Source organism: Scheffersomyces stipitis, chromosome 6, assembly GCF_000209165.1.
Source record: "Scheffersomyces stipitis CBS 6054 chromosome 6, complete sequence".
Lineage (NCBI taxonomy): Eukaryota > Fungi > Ascomycota > Pichiomycetes > Serinales > Debaryomycetaceae > Scheffersomyces > Scheffersomyces stipitis.
The window spans coordinates 554360-576008 of NC_009046.1; the positions used below are offsets into that span (position 1 = coordinate 554360).

General features: G+C 40.4%; 10 protein-coding genes across 10 annotated transcripts; 2 read left to right on the forward strand and 8 right to left on the reverse strand. All coding sequences in view use genetic code 12, as the record gives it.

Annotated features, from left to right (window-relative positions):
* Positions 1 to 84: 84 nt before the first annotated feature.
* MAL4 (maltose permease) lies at positions 85 to 1836 on the forward strand (the record flags this gene model as incomplete). The annotated part of the gene is made up of 1 exon (XM_001385419.1): positions 85 to 1836. The coding sequence occupies one exon, from the start codon at positions 85 to 87 to the stop codon at positions 1834 to 1836; it is 1752 nt and encodes a 583-aa protein (XP_001385456.1).
* A 3716-nt stretch (positions 1837 to 5552) lies between these two features.
* Positions 5553 to 6380, forward strand: PICST_32748 (predicted protein; the record flags this gene model as incomplete). The annotated part of the gene is made up of 1 exon (XM_001385420.1): positions 5553 to 6380. One exon carries the CDS (start codon positions 5553 to 5555, stop codon positions 6378 to 6380), a length of 828 nt encoding a protein of 275 aa, XP_001385457.2.
* Positions 6381 to 6430: 50 nt separating this feature from the next.
* On the reverse strand, positions 6431 to 9128 carry APE2.2 (alanine/arginine aminopeptidase). The gene has a single exon (XM_001385760.1). The coding sequence runs from the start codon at positions 9106 to 9108 to the stop codon at positions 6496 to 6498; it is 2613 nt and encodes an 870-aa protein (XP_001385797.2). The 5' UTR covers positions 9109 to 9128; the 3' UTR covers positions 6431 to 6495.
* Positions 9129 to 10015: 887 nt separating this feature from the next.
* On the reverse strand, positions 10016 to 10671 carry ESS1.1 (Peptidyl-prolyl cis-trans isomerase; the record flags this gene model as incomplete). Its single annotated transcript, XM_001385761.1, has 1 exon — positions 10016 to 10671. One exon carries the CDS (start codon positions 10669 to 10671, stop codon positions 10138 to 10140), a length of 534 nt encoding a protein of 177 aa, XP_001385798.2.
* A 302-nt stretch (positions 10672 to 10973) lies between these two features.
* On the reverse strand, positions 10974 to 11504 carry ESS1.2 (peptidylprolyl cis/trans isomerase; the record flags this gene model as incomplete). The annotated part of the gene is made up of 1 exon (XM_001385762.1): positions 10974 to 11504. One exon carries the CDS (start codon positions 11502 to 11504, stop codon positions 10974 to 10976), a length of 531 nt encoding a protein of 176 aa, XP_001385799.1.
* Positions 11505 to 13628: 2124 nt separating this feature from the next.
* On the reverse strand, positions 13629 to 15490 carry POL5.6 (putative RNA directed DNA polymerase; the record flags this gene model as incomplete). Its single annotated transcript, XM_001385763.1, has 4 exons — positions 13629 to 13738; positions 13777 to 14951; positions 15308 to 15374; positions 15412 to 15490. 4 exons carry the CDS (start codon positions 15488 to 15490, stop codon positions 13629 to 13631), a joined length of 1431 nt encoding a protein of 476 aa, XP_001385800.2.
* A 543-nt stretch (positions 15491 to 16033) lies between these two features.
* Positions 16034 to 17278, reverse strand: HMC1 (Hypothetical multicopy protein; the record flags this gene model as incomplete). Its single annotated transcript, XM_001385764.1, has 1 exon — positions 16034 to 17278. One exon carries the CDS (start codon positions 17276 to 17278, stop codon positions 16034 to 16036), a length of 1245 nt encoding a protein of 414 aa, XP_001385801.2.
* A 485-nt stretch (positions 17279 to 17763) lies between these two features.
* On the reverse strand, positions 17764 to 18730 carry URA6 (Uridylate kinase (UK) (Uridine monophosphate kinase) (UMP kinase)). The gene has a single exon (XM_001385765.1). The coding sequence runs from the start codon at positions 18691 to 18693 to the stop codon at positions 17821 to 17823; it is 873 nt and encodes a 290-aa protein (XP_001385802.2). The 5' UTR covers positions 18694 to 18730; the 3' UTR covers positions 17764 to 17820.
* A 334-nt stretch (positions 18731 to 19064) lies between these two features.
* Positions 19065 to 19891, reverse strand: PICST_61312 (glucose/ribitol dehydrogenase; the record flags this gene model as incomplete). Its single annotated transcript, XM_001385766.1, has 2 exons — positions 19065 to 19789; positions 19855 to 19891. 2 exons carry the CDS (start codon positions 19889 to 19891, stop codon positions 19065 to 19067), a joined length of 762 nt encoding a protein of 253 aa, XP_001385803.2.
* Positions 19892 to 20154: 263 nt separating this feature from the next.
* SPS24 (peroxisomal 2,4- dienoyl-CoA reductase) lies at positions 20155 to 20964 on the reverse strand (the record flags this gene model as incomplete). Its single annotated transcript, XM_001385767.1, has 1 exon — positions 20155 to 20964. The coding sequence occupies one exon, from the start codon at positions 20962 to 20964 to the stop codon at positions 20155 to 20157; it is 810 nt and encodes a 269-aa protein (XP_001385804.1).
* Positions 20965 to 21649: the final 685 nt, after the last annotated feature.

Consider the following 21649-nt stretch of genomic DNA (forward strand, 5'->3'; position numbering starts at 1 on the left):
AGGATTCCTTATTGTCCAACTCGTACGTGAACATTTAAATCGTACATCAACGAGACACAAACATAACGGATTTAACAATTCAAGATGTCGACTGAGTACGTTGAAGACAACAAGAACCCAGATAAGTCAACCACAGTTGGCTCTATCACCAAAAAAATTCTTTCAGATGACTCTTCCACCAACTCGGTAGACGACTATGTCGCCAAGTTTTTGGACATGTCAAATGAAGCCAGAGAAAATGATAATAAAGAAAAGAACATGCCCCTCAAGGAATGTTTGAGGACTTTCCCTAAGGCTGTTATGTGGTCTATCATCCTTTCCACTGCTATTGTTATGGAAGGTTATGATACCAATCTTTTGAACTCTTTGTTTGGTTTCCCAGCTTTCAACAAAAAGTTTGGTCACTTTGACGAAAGACTTGACAGATACATTATTGAAGCAAGATGGCAAACTGGTTTGAACATGGCTTATAACTGTGGATGTGTTGTTGGTCTTACAATTGCTGGTTTTTTTGCTGATATCTTTGGTTACAGGAAAACTTTGATGACAGCTTTGGCTACTTCCGTCGGTTTGATCTTTCTTCAATTCTTTTCTCCAAATAAGGAGGTCTTATTGCTTGCTTACGTTCTTTTGGGTATTAACTGGGGATCTTATCAGACTTTAACTGTCACATACGCTTCTGAAGTTGCACCAACAACTTTACGTGTGTATCTTACTACTTATGTTAATGTGTGTTGGGTGTTTGGTCAGTTAATCTCTTCTGGTGTCATCAAGGGAGTTAGTAGTATAAATGACAACCCTAACTCTTACAGAATTCCGTTTGCGGTTCAATGGGTGTGGCCCATCCCATTATTTATTGGTGTCTACTTAGCTCCTGAATCCCCCTGGTTTTTGGTCAAGAGAGGTAGAAACCAGGACGCCAAGAACTCTTTGAAGCGTCTCTTATCTGAAAATCCTAATTTACCTGACAAGGACGCATTGGCTCAAGCTATGTTGACCAAGATTCAAATGACTGTACAAGAGGAGGACTCAGACGACCAAGGTTCATTCAGAGAATGTTTCAGGGGTACCAATTTCAGAAGAACCAGAGTCGCTGCTATGGCTTGGATGTTGCAAAGTATTACCGGTTCATGTTTGATTGGTTACTCTACTATTTTCTATCAGCAAGCTGGTTTAGCTGTTAGTATGTCTTTCAACTTCTCGATCATCCAATACTGTTTAGGTATTATTGGTACAGTCGGATCCTGGTTTCTTGCTCAGAGAGTAGGTAGATTCAAAATCTACTTCTATGGTCTTTGTGCAATGTTTGTTATCTTAATTATTGTTGGTGGTTTAGGTGTTTCCAATTCCAACGGTGCTAAGTGGGGTATTGGTACGCTCTTGTTGATTTTCAACTTTGTATACGATTTGACAATTGGTCCAATGGCTTACTGTATCGTTGCCGAAATTCCTTCTTCCAAGTTACGTACAAAGACAGTCATGCTTTCCAGAAATTTGTACAACGTTGCCAACATTATCGTTGGTATTGTCACTCCATACATGTTAAGTCCTACTGCTTGGAACTGGAGAGCAAAGACTGGTTTCTTCTGGGCTGGTTTCGCACTTCTTGGTTGTGTCTGGGTTTGGTTTGAATTGCCTGAAACCAAGGACAGAACATATGCTGAATTGGATGTCTTGTTCCAGGACGGTGTTAAGGCTAGAGATTTCAAGCACACCGAAGTTGAAGTTTTCGATGCCGGTAAGTTGATGGAAAAGTTCGGTGAAAATGGAATCAAACATTTTGTAGAACATGTTGACAACAAGGATGACAACAACGAAATCTTTGAAAAAGCTTAATCGACCTTTGAGAAATGAAATTGCTGGTCCATTTATACAATTTGATTAGAGATAGATTATAATACATATTAATACTGTTTGTTTTGAACAATTTCCATTATGGTATTTTACTCCAGCGTATTACACCAGGTGTCTTTTAAAAGGGAAAATTCTTAGTTTGATCTCTCTAGAAGTAAGTTTTGGAACTTGATTCATAAACAGCAATGTTGACTTGACTTGTGCATATTATGAAAGTATTATACAGAGTGACATATCCCATTAATTCTTGGAACATCATGCTTTAGAGCAGTCAGAAATAAGAACAGATTTGTCAATTTTTCATCAAAAATACTCCTGGGCCAATTTGGTTCTGGATCGCTGAATAATCTAATCGGTCAAAAATCCAGAGATCCCCGTAATATCCTGTTCCGCTCGAGTTGTTCGGTAGTTCGTCACTTTTGAGCCTAATCCTATATGCACCATTAGGGAGCCTGAATAATCACAAGAAATTCACAGAATGGAGATTCAGAGTCATAGATACGAGAATCCTAATGCTTATATGAGTTAAGCATTTTCGGCGGCACCGAAGATCATGCACCGAATTATTTCTGCAGGTGAGTTTGCAGCCCTCACCTTTAATCAGCGATTTAACTAGTGCAACCCCCCCTTATCAAGTTCTGCATGGTGCGACGCAAGGCTGTACCAAGCGGCGGGAAGGCACACATGATTTTATCAGAAGTGAAGTGGCTGAATCTATTTTGGTCATTTGGGAATGAAAGAAGAGGGGAATTGTGCCATCTTTATGTGCTTTGTTAACGAGAATGTCCTTTTCTGAAAACAATGCCAACAACCTCAACAACTTCATCATGTAAGAGAAATTTAAGCATTCGTTAAATCAATTTAGAGATCATTCTAGCAGAGAATTACGAATCAAAAGCCATCACAATATTGTAGTCCACGAACGTCATAGACAAACATGAAGGCAGAGTTTAACGGTTTCTTCATTTTCTCCTTCTTCCTGTGGGGATCCCTTACCATCCATGTATAAATATTATTCAACTTCCATGTGAAGAATCAAAAAATATTTTGAAAATTATACGAGTATTCAAGTTATCAGCACCAGTAAATCTATTTTAATTCCCAAGTTGAATCAGTAGTACAAATAAGGTTAGAATTCTGGGAACGGCTATAAAGAGGCTTATACTAGCGTAGATGACACCATTTTACCTGGTTATTCTTATATTGCCTAATTAAGTTTGTTGTAACAACGAGACAGCTTAGGAGAAGTAATTTAAATAGAGCAGAAAACTCCTTTAGAATTCATTCATACTGAATTGATTCCGAGCACAACACTTTACAATGAACAACGATTCAAAATCTCAGACTCACTATTATAGTGAAGAAGCCACTGAAAAGGGCTATTCCAATGTTCAAGACAATAGTCCAAATAATCAACCACAATATCAACAGCAAAACCAGGGACAAAATTATCAAGGATACGATCAATACAACCAATATCCAAACCAACAGTTCTCGCAGAATAGTGGCCAAATTGATGATGTTGTTTTGATCATAATTGCTTTATTTATTCCACCTCTTGCTGTCTACTTGAAGTTTGGATGTGGAAATCAAGTCTGGCTCAATATTTTATTGTGTTTGATTTCCTTTGGAATTTTCGGTATTATCCACGCAATTATTATCATTGCTAAGAAATGATAGTACCATGATACTGTGATATCTTCATATTTCAGAGTGTTGTGGATAATTATTTTAGCAGGTTCGTTATTTTTATTCTTAATTTACGCTTGGTGTAGAATTGTTATTCGTATATCGAATCCTCTATTTCAAGCCTTACTATATTTGTAACTTGCAATAAATACCAAGAATTATTGGTTTTCAAACATAAGCATCTCATCAGTAGAAGGGGATCTTCAAATGGCTACAATTCGTGGTATAAAATGCTGCGAGTTCCCAATTGTATTATGATATAGTCATATACTAGCAACAGAATGTACATCGGAAACTCACCGCAAGTGTTGGCAACAAGAGGGATCACCAAAGGAGACTGGGACAAGTGCTTAGAGAAGAATTTGTGCAGATCACTTGCTATTGCTGGCATTTCAGTTGCAATTCTTGCTGGACTTTGGCTAATTCTTACCTTGGTTAGATGCATCTTTATGGGAAAATCTTGTTTGCAAGCATGTTTCTGTTGCTGTCATCCAGTGAATAAGAAGAACGCTCAATTCAGGGAGGGCTTCAATTACAGCAAATCCTACGGGCCAACCCATCCTCCTCGGTACCAAAGTCATCACCACAGCAAGCCTTCCAAGGCTCACTTGTATAACAATGGTTACGAGAGGGTACATCAAACTAGCTTTTGATTTTAAAGCCACTGTTGGGCCGCAGACTAAGAAAGCTTATTATTAGAGATATCAGAGGTAGTGCAACAGCATACGGTATTATTTCTACAGTTTTTTGTATGATGAATGGATGATCTATATAGATGCCGTGTAGTAGCTGGGGAAACTACCAGAGGGGAAATAATCGCTTATCCACTTGCTATTTTTCAGAACATTCACTACCTGAAAAGTCTTCGAATACTTATCTGGAGATACCAAGCTTTGATACCTCCAGAATTTGGTGGCCATTGCAATATTTAGTACTATAGGGTTATTGAAAAATACCGTTTTGTTAATCTTGAAATCAGCATCATCATGTGTAAGAGGAACATTGTCTGAGCCATTTACATTGTAGCAGTGACCAAGTTTCTATCTGTGGCCAAAATATTATTATCGATAAACGATTCTCCCAATAGTTCAGCTTCGGCATCAGCATCTATCTGGTTCCGATTCTAATATCCCAGAAGAGTTTGTGATGCCTTGCTTATGGTGATCTCAAGCCTCAGAGAAAGACGCAAGAAGTGCTTGCTATTGGAAAAGTGCTAGTATGTATAGCTGAAATTGAACTGTGGTATCAATACTTAGTTCTGAAATTACAGCCTAATGAAAAACTACCCCCAAGCACTCAGGTACCTTACATAGAATACTTGCTTCAGTTTTAGTACTGAGACCTGTGTCATGAGCTAAATTCAACTCGGGTAAAAAGGACAACGAGAGCCGAAGAACGAGATGTTGATATTTTTAAAGTTATTATAAGGAGGGAAGCGTCTGTCACAGAGCTGAATCTTACTGTTCCAAGTTGGAACAATAAGCAGCTCTTTCCATTTGTATAGATTCATTTCTGTAGACTAATACGAGCAACTCGCAAATGTCTTCTATTTTTATTTGGCTGCGAAATCCTAAAACTATCGATTTGTCAAGTTCAGCGGAAATGATGCCCGGAAACAGAACGTAACAGAATAGAATTTAATGCATTGATGAGATAAGTGTTCAAATTCCTAAGTCAAGATGAAAACGTCGATATTGTCTTCGGGTTGAAAATTCTGTCCATATATCTATTCAGCCCTAGATTTTGTTTCAGTCGCTGGAAAATAGATCGTAACTTCGAATTTGAACTCCTTACATGTTTGATGTTTCTAATTTGAATCTGTTGAATATATTGTGTTCATGTCTATACTTCAGGGCTTCGTTTCCCGGGCATAGTAGCTTATCTATGAAGATACTATTCTATATTGCTATGACTAATTCTGAAAATTCACGTGACTGATAATGATTCACAGGTATAAAGATGGTGGTCAAACTTGGTCTCTATTCTATATTCTATTCACAACACAGGCAATGTATGAGCTTCTTGTGTTGAATAACCATTGGTTCTTTAATCCTGATGAGGATAAATCCCGTTTCAAAGGGCTCTTTCAACTCCTTAATAAAAGTTATGATAAGGCTAGATTCAAGTTTGGAATCATAAAGTCTACCAGAATCAAGAAACCAGAGTCTGCTCTCGCTGATCTTTCGATAACACCAGATCGAGACGTTTTCTTGACTATACTTTTGGGTCCTGAAGATTCTTTCTCAAAATTAAAGCAACGAGACGACTACGAACGGAATTTCTCTGTTCCTTCCATGAGCCTTTCAGATAGCTTCGACTGTGACATTCCTAACGAGTATCTTTCACATTTCCCCATTGATGACATAGAAAAAGATTTAAAAGTTACAGTGGCATCACCAGATACCAATATTGAGAGTATCCTTGGAAGAGCTTTAGGTACAGTTGGTGTACGCTCGATACCAGATACAAGTGACAAGCTGATTAAACATTTGGAACTCACAGCATTTACATCGTTAAGAAGGAACTTGGGGCCAAACTTACTAGATGTACTTATTAATTCGTGCCTTTTGAACGATGATATGTTTTCAAGATTGTTGAATGACCGACTTGATCAGTTCAGCACCATACGGTTACATCTCGATTGTATCAGAGAACATGGGTTGGTAGAGTACTATTCCAGTACTTGTAAGTTCATTAGAGCAGATCAAGAGGATGTTCGTATTCAAATCAACGAAAACAATAGAACTATCGGAGGCCCACTTGAAGAAGGGATAATCGCTACACAAGATTTCCACATTGCTTTTATGCACCGAGATGTTGCTGTCACCAAGCAATAACTACAGTAGATTATTATAGAATAGATCAGGACTATGTTAGACCTAAAATTATGAAACGATATATATTAGTATTTCATCAAGTAGATTTCACATTAAAACTATTGGCTCGCAAAAGTTACTTGGAGTAGCCGTTTTCAGACAACCATTCTGAAATAACTTGACCATCACGGCTGGCCCAATTGCCCTTGGAAGCAATGATGTCCAAGGATCTAGCAAGACCCTGATCGAACCCCTTGGTGTTCTTGGTAGCAAAGAACTTTTCAACTGCATCCCTTTGTTCCTTCTTGGTGAAACCAGAAGTAGCAATAGTGACCACAGAACCCAACATCGACAATCCTGGAGGCAAGATTTCGTAGACCTTGTCCCAGTTTTCAGTCAACCAAGCCCACAACTTCTCAACGCCTAGTTTGTGTGCTCTCAAGCCTTGCATTGGAATGTAGATATCTTGTTGCTTGACGATGTCAGTTTGCAAAAGCAATGCGGTGACCTTGTCCAAGATTTCTGGTTTAGTGAATCTACCGAAGGATCTCAAAGCAGCAATCTTTTCTTCGTTGCTCTGTGGGTTCTTGTAGATGTTCAATAACTGTTCAAACGTGTGTTCATCACCTAACTTAGCTACGACATTAAAGATGGTAGCTCTCAAGTTTGGATTGATAGCCTTTTTGTCACCAGCAACGTAAGCAGCAAAGGACTTCTGTGAGAAGTCAATGACTTCGGCATGGCCAGCGTTTGCAGCAGAAGCAAATAAGGAACCCTTCAACTGTTGGTCAGCGAAAGAATCGTTGTCCGAGAATTCCCAGCCGATAGATTTCAACTTTTCGCTGATCAAGTCAACGGTGAACAAGTTCAAGGCATCCTTGAATTCTTCGGCTTCAAAGATGAAAGCACTCTTGACAGAGCCGATGTCAGACAATATTTGATCCCAGACGACGAAGTTGGACTCCTTACTCCAGGATTTGATCAAGTTCAAGAAACTGGTGGTTTCAATGAAACCAGAAGAAGCCAAGGAACCAGCATCGGCAACTAAACCAACACGATCTTCAACAGAGAGTTTGCCTTCAACACCAGCTTGACCCAACTTAATCCAACGAGACGAGGTGTAGGCAGTACGGTAGATACCAGCTTGGTCTCCGTTGATCTTGAAGAAGCCATCAGAAGTAGGAAGGGTAAGAGTAGTCGATCTAGAGTCCAAGACAGCAGTCTCGTCGAGTCCGGAAGAAGTCTTCAACCCTAAAAACACTGGGTACAAGATAGAGTCCTCTTCGGGCTTGACATCTCCAGTAGCCAAGAAACGGTGTTGGGTGACTTTGATGTCAGAACCAGCTTCTTCAACGTGAACGATAGGGAAACCGACATTCTTGGTCCAGATGTCCATGACCTTGACTACGTCCTGGCCAGATACATCGCTCAAGGCTTCCCATAAGTCAGAAGTCTTGGTATTTCCCCACTTGTGCTTTTTCAAGTAGTTGGATACACCCTTGATGAAGACGTCTTCGCCCAACCATCTGGAGATCATCTTCAACAATGAAGAGCCCTTTGAATAGGAAATGGCGTCAAAGATCTGGTTGATCTCATCAGCTCTCTTTACAGGTACTTCGATTGGGTGAGAAGCTCTCAAAGCATCCAACGTCAAAGCGTGTTGCAACGAGTCTGAAACATACGATTCCCAGACTTTCCAGTCAGGGTACAACGAGTCACAGGCGTACCACGACATCCACGTAGCGAAACCTTCGTTCAACCACAAGCCATCCCAGAAATCCATGGTGACCAAGTTACCAAACCACTGATGGGCCAACTCGTGCATCACGACTTCAGTGACTCTCTGCTTCGTTACAATGTTGGTGTTCAGTGGGTCCAATAATAAGTCGATGGTTCTGTATGTGATCAAACCAAAGTTCTCCATGGCACCAGCAGAGAAATCGTGAATAGCCACCATGTCACATTTGGGCAAAGGGTATGGGATGTCGAACTTCTTGTCAAAGAAGCTCAAAGTCTTAGCAGCGATATCAGCCGAGTACTGACCCAAGTGCTCTGAGCCAGGAGTTGCCCAAACCTTGATGGGGACTCTGTAGTCGTTGTTCTCTACATATTTCAAGTCTCCTACAATGAAAGCTACCAAGTAGGTAGACATCAAGGGTGTGGTGTTGAAAGTGACCTTCTTCTTGTTGTCAGCCAATTCTACTGTGGAGGCTTCGTCCATGTTGGACAAGGCTACCAAGCTCTTTTCGGCAATGAGCGAAATTGTGAACTTGGCTTTAGCAGAAGGTTCATCATACGATGGGAAAGCTCTTCTACAGTCGGTAGGCTCCATCTGGGTGGTAGCCAAGTACTTTGTTTCCCCGTTTTCTTGGTAAGAGGAACGGTAGAAACCAGCCATCTTGTTGTTCAAGTCACCGGTGAACTTGAGGGCTAATTTGGCGTTGCTTCCCTGAGCCAATGGCTGTGGCAACTTGAAGGTAACAGTCTGTTTGTCTACATTGAAGGAAATGTCAGATACAGCCGAGCCGTTGATAATTGCTTCTTGGATTTCGATTTCCAACGAGTTCAATGTGATGTAGTCGGTGTCTTCGTTCACATGGAAATCAATTGTTTCTTGACCATTAAACTTGAAGGTGGAGAAGATTGGTTCTAAGGTCAAGTCGTAGTGGAGAGGCTTAACGTTGGTTGGTAACACTTCTCTGTCAGCAGGAACAACCAGCGACGAGTCGGAGGACGAATGGCGACACATTGCAGTACGGTGTGAGTAAGAACAGTGACGGTGAGCTGTGATCTGGAGTCTCCGAAGTGGTAAGGAGGCAATTGTGCAGAAGCTAGTGTTCTTATAGTTCAGGGAACAATTGAAATTTTTGAATTCGGTTACCACCGGGCTTCGGTTACTGTAGGTGCTAAAACTGGAGATTGTGCGGAAAGTTGAGGGAGGTTTGCCAGCGAGAGAAAAGGAAGGGCCTAGCGAATTACGGGTGGTGCAACGTGACCAGAAGCGTGCTGTTTGCCTGATCTGAAGTCGGAATAGAGACATCGGAGCTGTGGACGTTGAGCAGGCTGTTTCTTTTCGCCAATTGGCTCTATAAGTGGGGATATCTATTCCTCTTCTGGTTGGGCAGTTTAGCGAGAAGATACACTTCTGTGCTAAAATACCCTGATGCGTGGAAGAAGACGTACAATTACGGCGAGATTCGTGGGTGCGATTCCTGTACGCGGAGCCATTCTCACACTACTTCAGAGCCGCATCGACGTATGGAGTCTTTAGCGGTGATGCCGTGTAGTCGACGGGCAGTTCTACCAACGGTGGTGGAAGGTTCCAGAGCATTGCTGTAGCAGCACGTAGTGTCAACGTCAAACAGACGGAGTTAGGGCTGTTTCAGGAAGCCACTTTCCATCAGCACTAATCATGTGACGAAAACATTTAGACAAGTTCACACAGTTACGGGGTCTATGGAGGAGTTACGAGATCCCTGTGAGCAGGCCAAGATAGTGTGATAAGATCTACTGGTGCCCTCTGACAAGGTGATCTTGCCAATTATGGAACCAGGCAAATTTCACGGATTTCTGTTCGTAGAATTCCGTGCTGGAAGTTCCAGTTCGCGTACCAAGTCTACGTTTCATCGTCTATTCTATCACCTACATTTGTAACTCTGCTAAAAACTTACATTGTAAATGTCAATACTTTTATACTATATTATGGTGACAACCAAATCTTTCGATTCAGGACTCTCCCGTCAATTCCTTTCTCTGCTTGTAATTTTCGTGTTGTTTCTCATCCCGTTCTCTGTAAAATATGTACTCCAGAGTCGGTCTCAATAATGTCACTGATTTCACCAACATTCAAGCCGTAGGCAGCCTCTTCGAACTTAGGTTGCATCTGGCCCTTGCCAAAGAATCCCAAGTCTCCACCTTGTGAATGCGAAGAACAGTCGCTTTCAGTCTCGGCCAATTCACTCAACTTGATCTCACCATTCAAGATTCTAGCTTGGTGCTTCTTCAAGATCAGAATGGCTTCGTCGCGACTCAAGGTAATACCATCAGGCGACTTCCACGATCTGGGCTTTCTGGATTGAACATTCTTTATCAATAAATGAGATACACGCACCTTGCCGTCGTCCTGAACAACAGGCTTGTTGCCATTGGCTCTGAAATGCTTCAAATATTCAGCCAACTTAGCATCATCACTTCCAAATGGTGCTTCCCAAGTAGATTCAGACGTAGCTTGGTTTAAGAAATATTCTTTGTTGTGCGTACGAGAAACACGAATGGCCCATCCAGGTGGTAATCCAGTAGCAGTCTTGGACATCTTGATAGTTATTGGTGAAATAGTGGAATGAATCCTCTACTTTTACCAATGACGAAAAGTCTAGTGAATATTTCAGTCACGTGTTTTTAGACTAATCGAAAATCTGGCTGCGAATAAGCGGTGATTCTGATTTTATCAACCGAGAATATTGTACCATCCAAGATGGCTATTCTGTTGGCATTAAGTGGGATCTGAAGAAATTGATATTACAAAATGTTCATTAACATTGATCTAACCAAAGAGAATTTTCTGTCTTAACATTGCCTTCTTCCCTCATTCACCTTGTGCATTTTCCATATACACTATCCAGTTCTCTCTAACAAATGAAGTCCACTATCAGTCTCGACAATATCGCTGATCTCACCTACATTCAACCCAAAAGCTGCCTCTTCAAACGCAGGTTGCATCTGACCCTTGCCAAAAAAACCCAAATCTCCACCGGTTGAATGTGACGAATCGTCACTCTCACTTTCTGCTAACTCACTAAGCTTTTCTCCATTCAATATCTTTGCTTGTAGTTGTTTCAATTTCTGGATTGCCTCGTCCCTGGTAGTTGTTATACCGTCTGGCGACTTCCACGACCGCGGCCTTCTACTTTGATTGTGCTTGATCAACAAATGCGATACTCTGACCTTCCCATCCTCCCGAATCACTGGTTTGTGACCATTGGCTCTATACTTTTCTACATATTCATTTAGTACTGCGGTATCAGTTCCAAAAGGAGGTACCCAAGAAGATTCGTTCGTGGTCTGATTCAAATAATACTCGGTCTTGTGTGTGCGAGAGAGCTTTATCGCCCAGCCAGGAGGCAAACCGGTGCTAGTCTTGGACATATTTATCTTAAAGAAGAGGTATCCTTCCATTTATAATAATTATAACTCTATCTAACGAAGTTAATGGGAAGTAAACGTATATACAGGTCTAGAATTTCTATATGTACGGCTGCAATTCCCTTGGATAAAATTTATTCAAATTTTCAGTATAAAAGAAGAGTTAATATATAAATTATATATTGGAAACAGTCGGAAGCAACAGGAGCTTATATACCCTTGATATACCCCTGTTTTAGTATGGAATTTGTAACATTGCGCCATACTCTGTTTAACAATGAATAAATTCCTTTCTTTCCAAGGAAAGGACGATCCTGCATACTTTCCATCACTCCCCTAAACCTCTACGAACTGAGTTAAGTCTTAGAGGTTTCTAATTCTCTAATGGGCTTTAACCTCTCATCTCCTCTTCCAAGTATGTAGTTCCTGAAAGGTTCGAAGCTCGTATGGCCTAATGGTTTGGTGAAGAAGTCAGCAATATTTTTAACGGATTTAATGTAGCGTAGAATTTTATTTCCCTTTACATCTTCCATCGTCGGAAGGATCTCCCTGATTGATTTTAGGGTAACATCAATATATCTGCTCTTATGCGTAGTGTTCTGATTATAACACTTGGCAATGACAGCTTGATTGTCTTCCCATATTGTTACTTTCTTGATTGGAAAACCTAGTTCCTTCATCATTCTTTTCATATTAACCGTTTCATCGATTGCAACTCCTAATGCAATTAGTTCACAACTGGCTGACGATTTTGTGATAATCTTCTGTCGTTTTGTTGCCCAACTAACGAGATGACCATTTAAGAATATTGCATTCCCTGTAATCAGTCTCTTGTCGATTTCGGATGGAGCGAATGAAGCATCAGAGTAAACAACAATTGTAAATTCGTCCTCTGGTTCGGGACGATCATAGACTAAGTTTAAATCCATGTTGTCTTTTAGGTAGCGCAAACAGTATATCAACTTCTGTAGATCATTGACGCTTGGTTTGTTTGCTTTTGCTCCTAGTTTGTTTGTGGCGTATGAAATATCGGGTCTGGTATTTCTGCATGCCCATAGTAGCAGCCCAACTCCTTTTTGATAGAGCGTTCTTTCCTTTGCTCCTAGTAGCGCACCAACGTCTTGGTACTCAGAGTCTGGAATGTCGATGTCTTCTTCTGCCAGTTTCGGAGGGGTGTACCGTTTCTTGTCTTTAATCATGGGTATTAATTTTCCGTATTTGCCCATTATATTAAAGTCTTTGAGAAGGTTAGTAATAAACTGCTGTTGTGAAATTGTATATCCAGTTTCGGTCTTCTCAAACTTGATCCCTAAGTATTCACCTAATTTACTTAGGTATTTGAGGTTAAAATGGGTCTCTAATCCATTTCTGAAACTTTTGAGTAACTTGTCCGAGGATGATACCATTATTAGATCATCGACGTATATAGCAACAATGATAATATCGTGCTTAGTTCTCTTATAAAATAAACCTTCAACAACGCTTGAGCTTGTAAATTCTAATTTCTCGATTGTGTCTTTGAGACATATATACCATTCGTAACCGCTTTGTTTAGCACCATATACTGCTTTCTTTAATTTCCAACAATAGTCTTCCTGTAATTCATAACCTTTTGGAGGATATACATACAATGGATGTTCCTCAGGTAACAGTGCATTAAGGTATGCCGACTCAATGTCTAGTTGGTGAATAGCGTAATTTTTGGTGACGGCAATGGATATTAGTATTCGGATTGTTGTAAGATCGACGACTGGGGATGATATTCTCGTCGGGTCAAAATCTCTTCCAGTAACTTGTAGAAATCCACGAACCACGCATCGACTTTTGTGGTCGTTTCCTTTGAAAGTTTCTTTGATGGTGTGCACCCATCTAGTAGTTATTGGTTTGACTCCTTTTGGAATCTTAACAATCTCGTAAGCGTTCAATTCTTTGAACTTTGTGATTTCTCGATCCATGGACTTTTTCCATTCAGGATCTTTATAATCAATTCTATCTATGACAGCAAATAGATTATTATTACCTTTACTATCGGTAACTTCAGTTTCGATATTTTGTTCGCCCTTTATCATATCATTCAAGTATGACTCCCCTAATGGGCAATTCCGCGGATCTGCATTGTTAATTAAGCTAAGCAATGCATTTATCTGTTGTGGACTGGAATCGAAATCTGGTGTCTTCTTCTTTCTTTTTATTATTTCGGAGGTGATCGTTTTTGCTATTTGTGAGCTTTGTGCATCCTTGTCCAATAATGATGCTTTGGTACCTTTCCTCTTACTAATTTTGCCCTTTCCGTGTATTTCAGGTGGGACTTTATTCCATGATTGAGTCTTTCGCGTATCTAGGTTAGACCAATTTTTAGACAGCTCAATTTGTTTGTCTAGTCTTGACTTGGTATGTGATCTTGTATTTTGTGCTGGTGTGGTTGATAAGTCCACATTTGTTTCCCCTGATAACTCCCCTGAGATTCTATCCTCCTGGGAGGCTAACTGTGAAGTTAACTCTTCAGAATTTGTCGTAGTTGAGTTTAAGTTATGATCTTCACTCATTTTCGTTCTGGTTTCTTCTATAGCAGTTTTAATGGGGTCAGCAGCGTAATCACGATTGTTATCAACAATTTTACTTTTAGTCTTATGGTCCCTGATCGTTCTAGTGGCTGAAAGTGGAGTTGTTTTTACTCCCCCTAATCGTGGTGAGCGCTTAATGTGCTTTCCGTCTACCGAATTACCTTCTTGATCGGTAGGAAATGGTAACGTGTCAGAAGTGAGTTCTTCTATACGCCGTTTGTGTTGAGTGGCTACTTCGGGATGTCTTGTAGAAAGACTTTCGATCGTCATCTGCGAAGAAGGTGTATTGCTCAAAGCCTCAGGATTTTGAGGAGATGGCGTCGATAAATTGGTGTCTCCAATGTTGGCTGTCTGGACAGATGTGTCCCCGTTTTTAAGTAAAGTAGCATCAAAGATAACCTCTTTATCAGCGATATCGATATGATCAGCAAGTTTGTCTTCAAGTGCATCGAGTACTGTGGCATTATATTGAGCGCTGTCTCTCTGTAACAAATCAAGTGATTGAAAATAATTCTCGATAAATTGGCGTGAATTGAGGAGTTTTGCATTACAATTCGTTATAATTGGGAAATGTTCTGCTTGGACGAGTATTCGGTAGCTATAGTTATCTGTGGCGAAGCCGACGATAGAACCGAAGAAAGCGTGTGGTTCAGTCTTAAGTAAGGGACGGCCATACTTCTCGTATTCTTCTTTCGAAGATGCTTTTATCACAACGTCCATACCGAATGGGACAATAGGACGGTGATATGCGTCTTTATAGTTAAAAAAGACGGCGGCAGGTGTGCGATATTGGAGCAGCTTTCGGGGAGTATTGTTCTTGACGAATGCCGAGTATTCCACGATTTCTTTGAAGAGAGTCAATACTTCATCGTGGCGATCGGGGAAACTTAGTACAACTTTCCGTATATTGGCAAGAATAATGCGATTATGTGATTCTGCCAATCCATTTAGCTCTGGAGAATACGGTGGAATTTGATCGCGTTCGATTCCAAGTTTAAGTAGTTGTTCGTCAGAAGGAAGTTCTATTGCATTATCCGACCGGAAATATGAAATCGATTCACCAGGAAATTTATGATTCCATAAATTAAGAGTATTTAATACTGTGTCTGCAAGAGACTTGTGATCAGTATATAATAGTTTGGTGTAACCGGTGTAATGATCAATAACGGAAGTGATAAATATTTTTGCAGTAGACTTATTGTATCTCCTAAATTGGAAAGGTCCGATAGTATCGCAACTCACACGTTCAAGTCTGCGCACAGCGGCGCGTTGAGTGTGATGATTGTGTGATGATTGTCTGACAGTAATACTGTTGCAGGTTATACAATTCTTCACAAGATTCTTACTTGACTCGGTGTCGTCAACCGTGATGTGACCTTGCACTTCTAGGTTCAATAGGTTGGTAAGGGCCATATGATTGTACATTAGGTGATGATATACCCAATCATGTGGTCCATTAATATTGAGTTCAAGTTGGGGGATATTGCCAACATCGATATGCTTCTCGTTGAAGAAACGGACTGTGTTCTTCGAGAACAGTACATCCTTATCATTGGCAATATAAAGTCCATCATTTAGTGAACCTAAATAGTGTCTTACTTTGTTGTGAACAAGGTAGAAACCGTCGTCCTCAAAATGGAGGAAATACTTTTGCAATGCGAGTTGGCTGACGGAAACAAGTATAACCGGTATGTTGGGTATATACACAGCGTCTAGCTTAATGTGAAAGGGACTTGCCTCGAGAGTGAAAAATCCTTTCGCAAGAGCATATGCCTGATCTCCATTTGCAGTATTATAAACTTTCTCACGATCAGTAAGATTGTATCTGATATCAGATAAATATGTTAACAGATTAACAACGGTCCGAGTAGCGCCAGAGTCATAGCAGATCCTAGCACGTAACTTCGATTTATGTATTGGTGCGTCATCAACAAAGACTCGGAGATGGTTATTGAGACCACCGGAGCTTTAGTTGTGATTAACATTGTCCGTTTGTCTTCTGTGCGATTTCTGGTTATTCTCCAACAGCAGTTTATTTTGAGAATAATTATTATAGTTACTCCTGTCTTTTCTGTGTTTGGAATTCGTTCTTGATTTAGAGGAATCAGATAAAACTTTACCAGAGAAACCAGGTGTACTGATCATTTTCTTTTGGAAAGTGTTGGGGGTAGGGTAATGAAAATTCTCCTTGGTCATAAATTCTTTATAATAGAAATTGGCCGTAGCGGCAGCTATTATACAATTGCCATCGTGTCTTTGGTTACAGTAGTGACTAATGGTGCCATATAGGTCGGAAGGAATACCGTCAATAAATTGAATTATACGGTCATAATCATGCGTGTTTTTGCCTCTCAATTCTGAGACATAGTCTTTACACAGTATATCGATTCGGTAGCGTCGTTGCACTTCCTCAAGTATAGACATCGTTTTAGCATCATCTGCATGCTCCGATGTGTACTCAATTAGATCTTCAAGGGTGACAGTATGATCTCGGGTAGCAGCAAGAATACTCAAAGTATTATTGCAATAAGGTGCAATGAGATCATCCTTCCAGCAATCGTAGTAGTATTTAAGTTCATTACCATGGAGTCCAGTTCTGGATTCGAAACTGTTCCAGTCTACTTTGAAGTTTGCCTTAGACAAAGCTTTATAGTCTGGGTCACTGTTTAGTTCCTGAAGAGCCCTGGACCAGAGTTCAACGCTGCTATCATTGAGCTTGGGTAATTTTCTCCAAGATTCATGAAAGCGTTTCTGAGACTTTCGAATCGTATCGTTAGTTCTTTCAAATAAATTGAATGTTTTTTCAGCAGAATGTTTACTTGATTTAAACGATGGAGAGTGTTCAATTTTAGGTGGATCACTGATGTTTACACTTAAGTCATCATCAGCGAGCACCGAACTAGACTCAATACTAGATTGAATAAGATTAATATCACTATTAGTACTCGTAATGGTCGAAGAATCGTCAGTATTTCTCGAAACTCCTTTTCTGTTACCACTTTTCTCGGCAGAAATAAGCGTTAGGATATCATGAATTTGGTTTTGAAGCAGTAGAAATTTAGCCTCAAATTCGTCTGATTGTTTCTCAAGCAATTGATTTGCTTGTTCCCTAATCGCTTCTGCGAGAAGACTTGCAGTGATGGGACTGAATGTCTGTTCTTCTGGCAGTTCCGATCTACCAGTCGACAGAGCATTTGTGGAAAAATTGGACATTTGAGATTTATTGATTGGATTCGACTTGACTTTTGACTTCTAATCTAATGGGAAGTAAACGTATATACAGGTCTAGAATTTCTATATGTACGGCTGCAATTCCCTTGGATAAAATTTATTCAAATTTTCAGTATAAAAGAAGAGTTAATATATAAATTATATATTGGAAACAGTCGGAAGCAACAGGAGCTTATATACCCTTGATATACCCCTGTTTTAGTATGGAATTTGTAACATTGCGCCATACTCTGTTTAACAATGAATAAATTCCTTTCTTTCCAAGGAAAGGACGATCCTGCATACTTTCCATCAGAAGTATTCTATCACGTGATTTTGTAACTAGAATACTGAAGAGCTCTGATAGTGATAACTCTACAAGTTTCAACTGAAAGCTCTGATATTATCTGTAAATAAAGGAATCATGGAAGAAGTAAGAAAGGCATTTGTAGAATCTGAAATTTTTCTACTCAAATTAGCTGTTATTTGTTTAGGCCGTGGCCATATATACATTATAATCTTTATGAATACTCTAGTCTAATGTTCTAGTTAACGCCCTTTTCCGACAAGGCATTCTTGACCTGAGTGTATACGACATCAACTGGTTGGTCGCATTGTACCTTGATGACCTTGCCTTGCTCCTCAAAGTGGTTAACAACAGGCATGGATGTTTCAATGAAAGTTCTGAATCTCTTGGTGATGGACTCGATATTGTCGTCAGTTCTGCCACTGGTTTTACCTCTTTCCAACAATCTCTTCAACATGACCTGTTCGGGACATTCAAAGAACAAAGTGAAAGACGACTTGGCGATCTGGTTTTCGAAAGTGAGAGCCTGGTCCATCTTTCTTGGGAATCCGTCGATCAAGAACTTGGTCAGACCTTTGGCGTACGATTCCTTAATGGCCTGTTCCAACAAAGCCACGGTGACTTCCTGTGGTACAATGAGTCCTTCCTTAATGTAGTTTGCGATCAATTCACCGTACTTGGAACCCTCTCTCTTTTGTTCTTCTCTCAACAAATCACCAGCAGACAAGTGAACAAATCCATGCTCTTTCACGAGCAAAGCACTCTGGGTACCCTTACCTGAGCCTGGTCCCCCCAAAACGAAGATAACCTTGATTTTTCCATCTTGAAAGGCTGGGCCCTTTTGGGCCACAGGTTCTACAGCCGATTTAGGAGAATCTTTGTTGTACAAGGAGGCAGCAATAGTCGAACCAATAGCCAAGGCTCCGATAGCCAACAATATTTTGCCCTTGGAACCAGTCTGAGGTGGTGGAGGTGGCGGAGGTGGTGGTGTAGACGTGGATTTGGTCGAGTTGAAACGGATAGCCAGAGATGGACCTCTGGATTTGGTTGAAAATCTCGTGAATTGTGGAGACGATTTTCTTCCCAATAATCTCGACGATCTGACAAACATGGTTGTTGATACTGTGAATTGAATATGTTAGACGTTTGTTGTCTGGTAGAAATGGTAAAGACGTGAATTGGAAAAAGAGTCGATTTTCACAATTCTGTGTATTATTGAGTCGCACTGGGAATGAAAAATGTGAAGAATTGGTTTAATGAGATCGAGTTCTAGTGGTCAGTGAGAAATGAGAGTCTAGTGAGAATTACAGTGAGAATAAGAGTGAAACACAACAGTGAGAAATGTTAAAGTGTTGTGAAGATTGTTGTGAAGCACGCAATGAAACATCTTAAAAAAGGTAGAAATTAAGAGTATATTGTTACTATGGAACTCTACATTTGTCCATTTATCAGTACTAGATTTGTATTATGTAATGTGAGTAGCTAAGCATACTTCTTCAACACCCCATCGTTGAATCTCAAGTATTGGCCATCAATATCCTTGCTCCAGCCCTCGGTAGCCAAGTTGACGTAAACACGAGCTGGCACATCGGGTTGAAGCAACTCGTTGTTGGCATGCAAATCTATAAACCTTTTCAAGCTCTCGGGATCCATGCCCTTGCCGAATTTTTCTCTGATATCCTTTTGCATGGAAGTGTCTACTACACCAGGAGCAATCGACAAAGCCAGAACATCTGGCTCATCGGCAGCCACTGATGCTATCAAATGGTTCACTGCAGCCTTGGAGCCACCGTAGGCATGCCAGCCACTGTAGGGCTTGGTGGAGGCACCAGAAGAAACAGCAATTACGTTCCCTTTGGTCTTTCTCAACTCAGGCAAACTGGCCTGGATCAATTCGATAACAGAAAAGTAATTGATGTCAAAAAGTCTCCTCCATTTAGCAATGTCAACACTCTGGAAAGGACCTACAGGATCCAACACTCCAGCATTGGCTATGACAGAATCTAGCTGGCCAAACTTTGATACTGCCAAATTCACAGCTTTTTGAGACGTCTCGGCTTCCGTCACGTCGCCTACAACGACGCATACACGGTCTGCTCCGAATTGTTTAACTAGCTCGTTCAAGTCTGAACCACTTCTGGCTACTGCGATCAACTTGTAGCTGGCATCTTTCTTGAGAAGAACCTCAGCAATTGACCTTCCGATTCCTGGAAAAAGTTAGTATATACATATATGAGGACGAGGCTATGTGATGTATACAACGCCTACGTACCTTTGGATGCTCCAGTTAGAATGGTGACGTGGGTCATAACTGTTGTCTGATAAGAAGAGTGTCAAATCTGGAATCAATTGTGAAAAATCCTGTGTACATTTATTGACATATTATGTGGGGAGACACGCCTATTTTGGGGACCATTAACAGAAGAAAGACAGAGAAAAGGGATAAAATTGCAAATCTCCTTCTTTTAATTTCATGTGCATCTCTATTATTTATTCTTAAAATAGTATTATCTTCATTTTTCATTACACATTCCTGTAGAAACTTAATGTCAACTATATAATCGTAACCTGTCTAGAATTTAGAACTTGGGTTGTTCAAGTGAGCACCACCGTCGATGGGCAACACAATACCGTTAATGTAGCCAGATTGCTTAGCACACAAGAACAAGGTAGCGTTCTGGATATCTTCCTTGACACCCAATCTGCCTCTTGGGTTAGTATCGACCATAATTGAGCCTGCGGCCTCTAATAAGCCAGCAGACATCTTGGAAGGGAAGAAACCAGGAGCCAACGAGTTGACTGTGATGTTTTTTGGGCCCAATTGCACGGCCAAGTTCTTACCCAAGTGAGAAACACCAGCCTTAGATGCCAAATAGCCGTAAGTACCTACAGGGTCGTTGGCTGCTAAGGAAGCAACGGAAGACATGATAAGTATTCTCGATGGATCTTCGGCAGTACCAGACTTCTCCAACAATGGAGCAAACAACTGGATGGTATGGAAAACAGCCACAACATTCAAGTTCAACACCTTCTTGATGGCAGAAATAGGATGGGTATCCAATGGAGCTCCCCAGGAGGCTCCGGCGTTGGCAATGACAATGTCGACCCTGTCAACTTGAGAAGCTACGTCATCGAAAAACTTCTTGGCCTCAGCTTCTACTGTGAGATCAGCTGGAATAGATATGATCTTGACCTTCTTGCCATTCTTAGCAGCAACATCTTCCAAGTATTTTTTGGATTGGGCACAGGCATCAGCTTTTCTTGAAGTGATTGCAACCACAGAGGCTCCGTTCAAGACGAAGGCTTCTGCACAGTACAATCCCAAACCACGGGTACCACCGGTGACAACAGCCACCTTTCCGTTTACGTTGTAGTCAACCATCTTGATAATGTTCAAATAAATAGAAGTTCAAATAAATATATAGAAATATCTAAAGAAAATGAAAAAGTTAACTAAATTCGAAAACTATCTGAAATATTCGTCTTTATATTCTCTCCGCAAAATTAAATCTCCACGAAAAGTCGGAAGTCCCCGCAACTCTTCCTCGGCAAGAGAAAAGCTTAAGTACAATTCCGATAGCGAAATTGGCTGCGACAAAAAGATTATAAGCGACTCAATCCTTTTGCGCTTCTTCTCGGCTATACTTTATGTTTATTCACACATTAATCGTTCAGAGACCAGGGTCAAATAATTGCTAATTCCGCAAGTTCGGTTCGGACTTTTGTATGATTTTGTAAATTTGAGGTCCTCAAATCCTTACCAGAAAATGTAAGGACTTGAACAAATGTTCCGGACACTTATTCTGACTTCTTCTGGAAATCCGATACGCTGATATCTACGGGATCAATACTGTAGAATTGTACTTTTGCAACACTCTTATATCTCATATCAATGCTATTATTTTTCGAAAAATTAATTGAAATTTGAAAAGTGTATGTTATAGTTTTGTTATATAGATTCGGAATACTGTCATGAAACAGCTACCTCTAAACCTACTCTTCATCATAACACCACATACCATCATTTCTATATTATTGAAATTCGTACATTCATACCGTTATCCGGT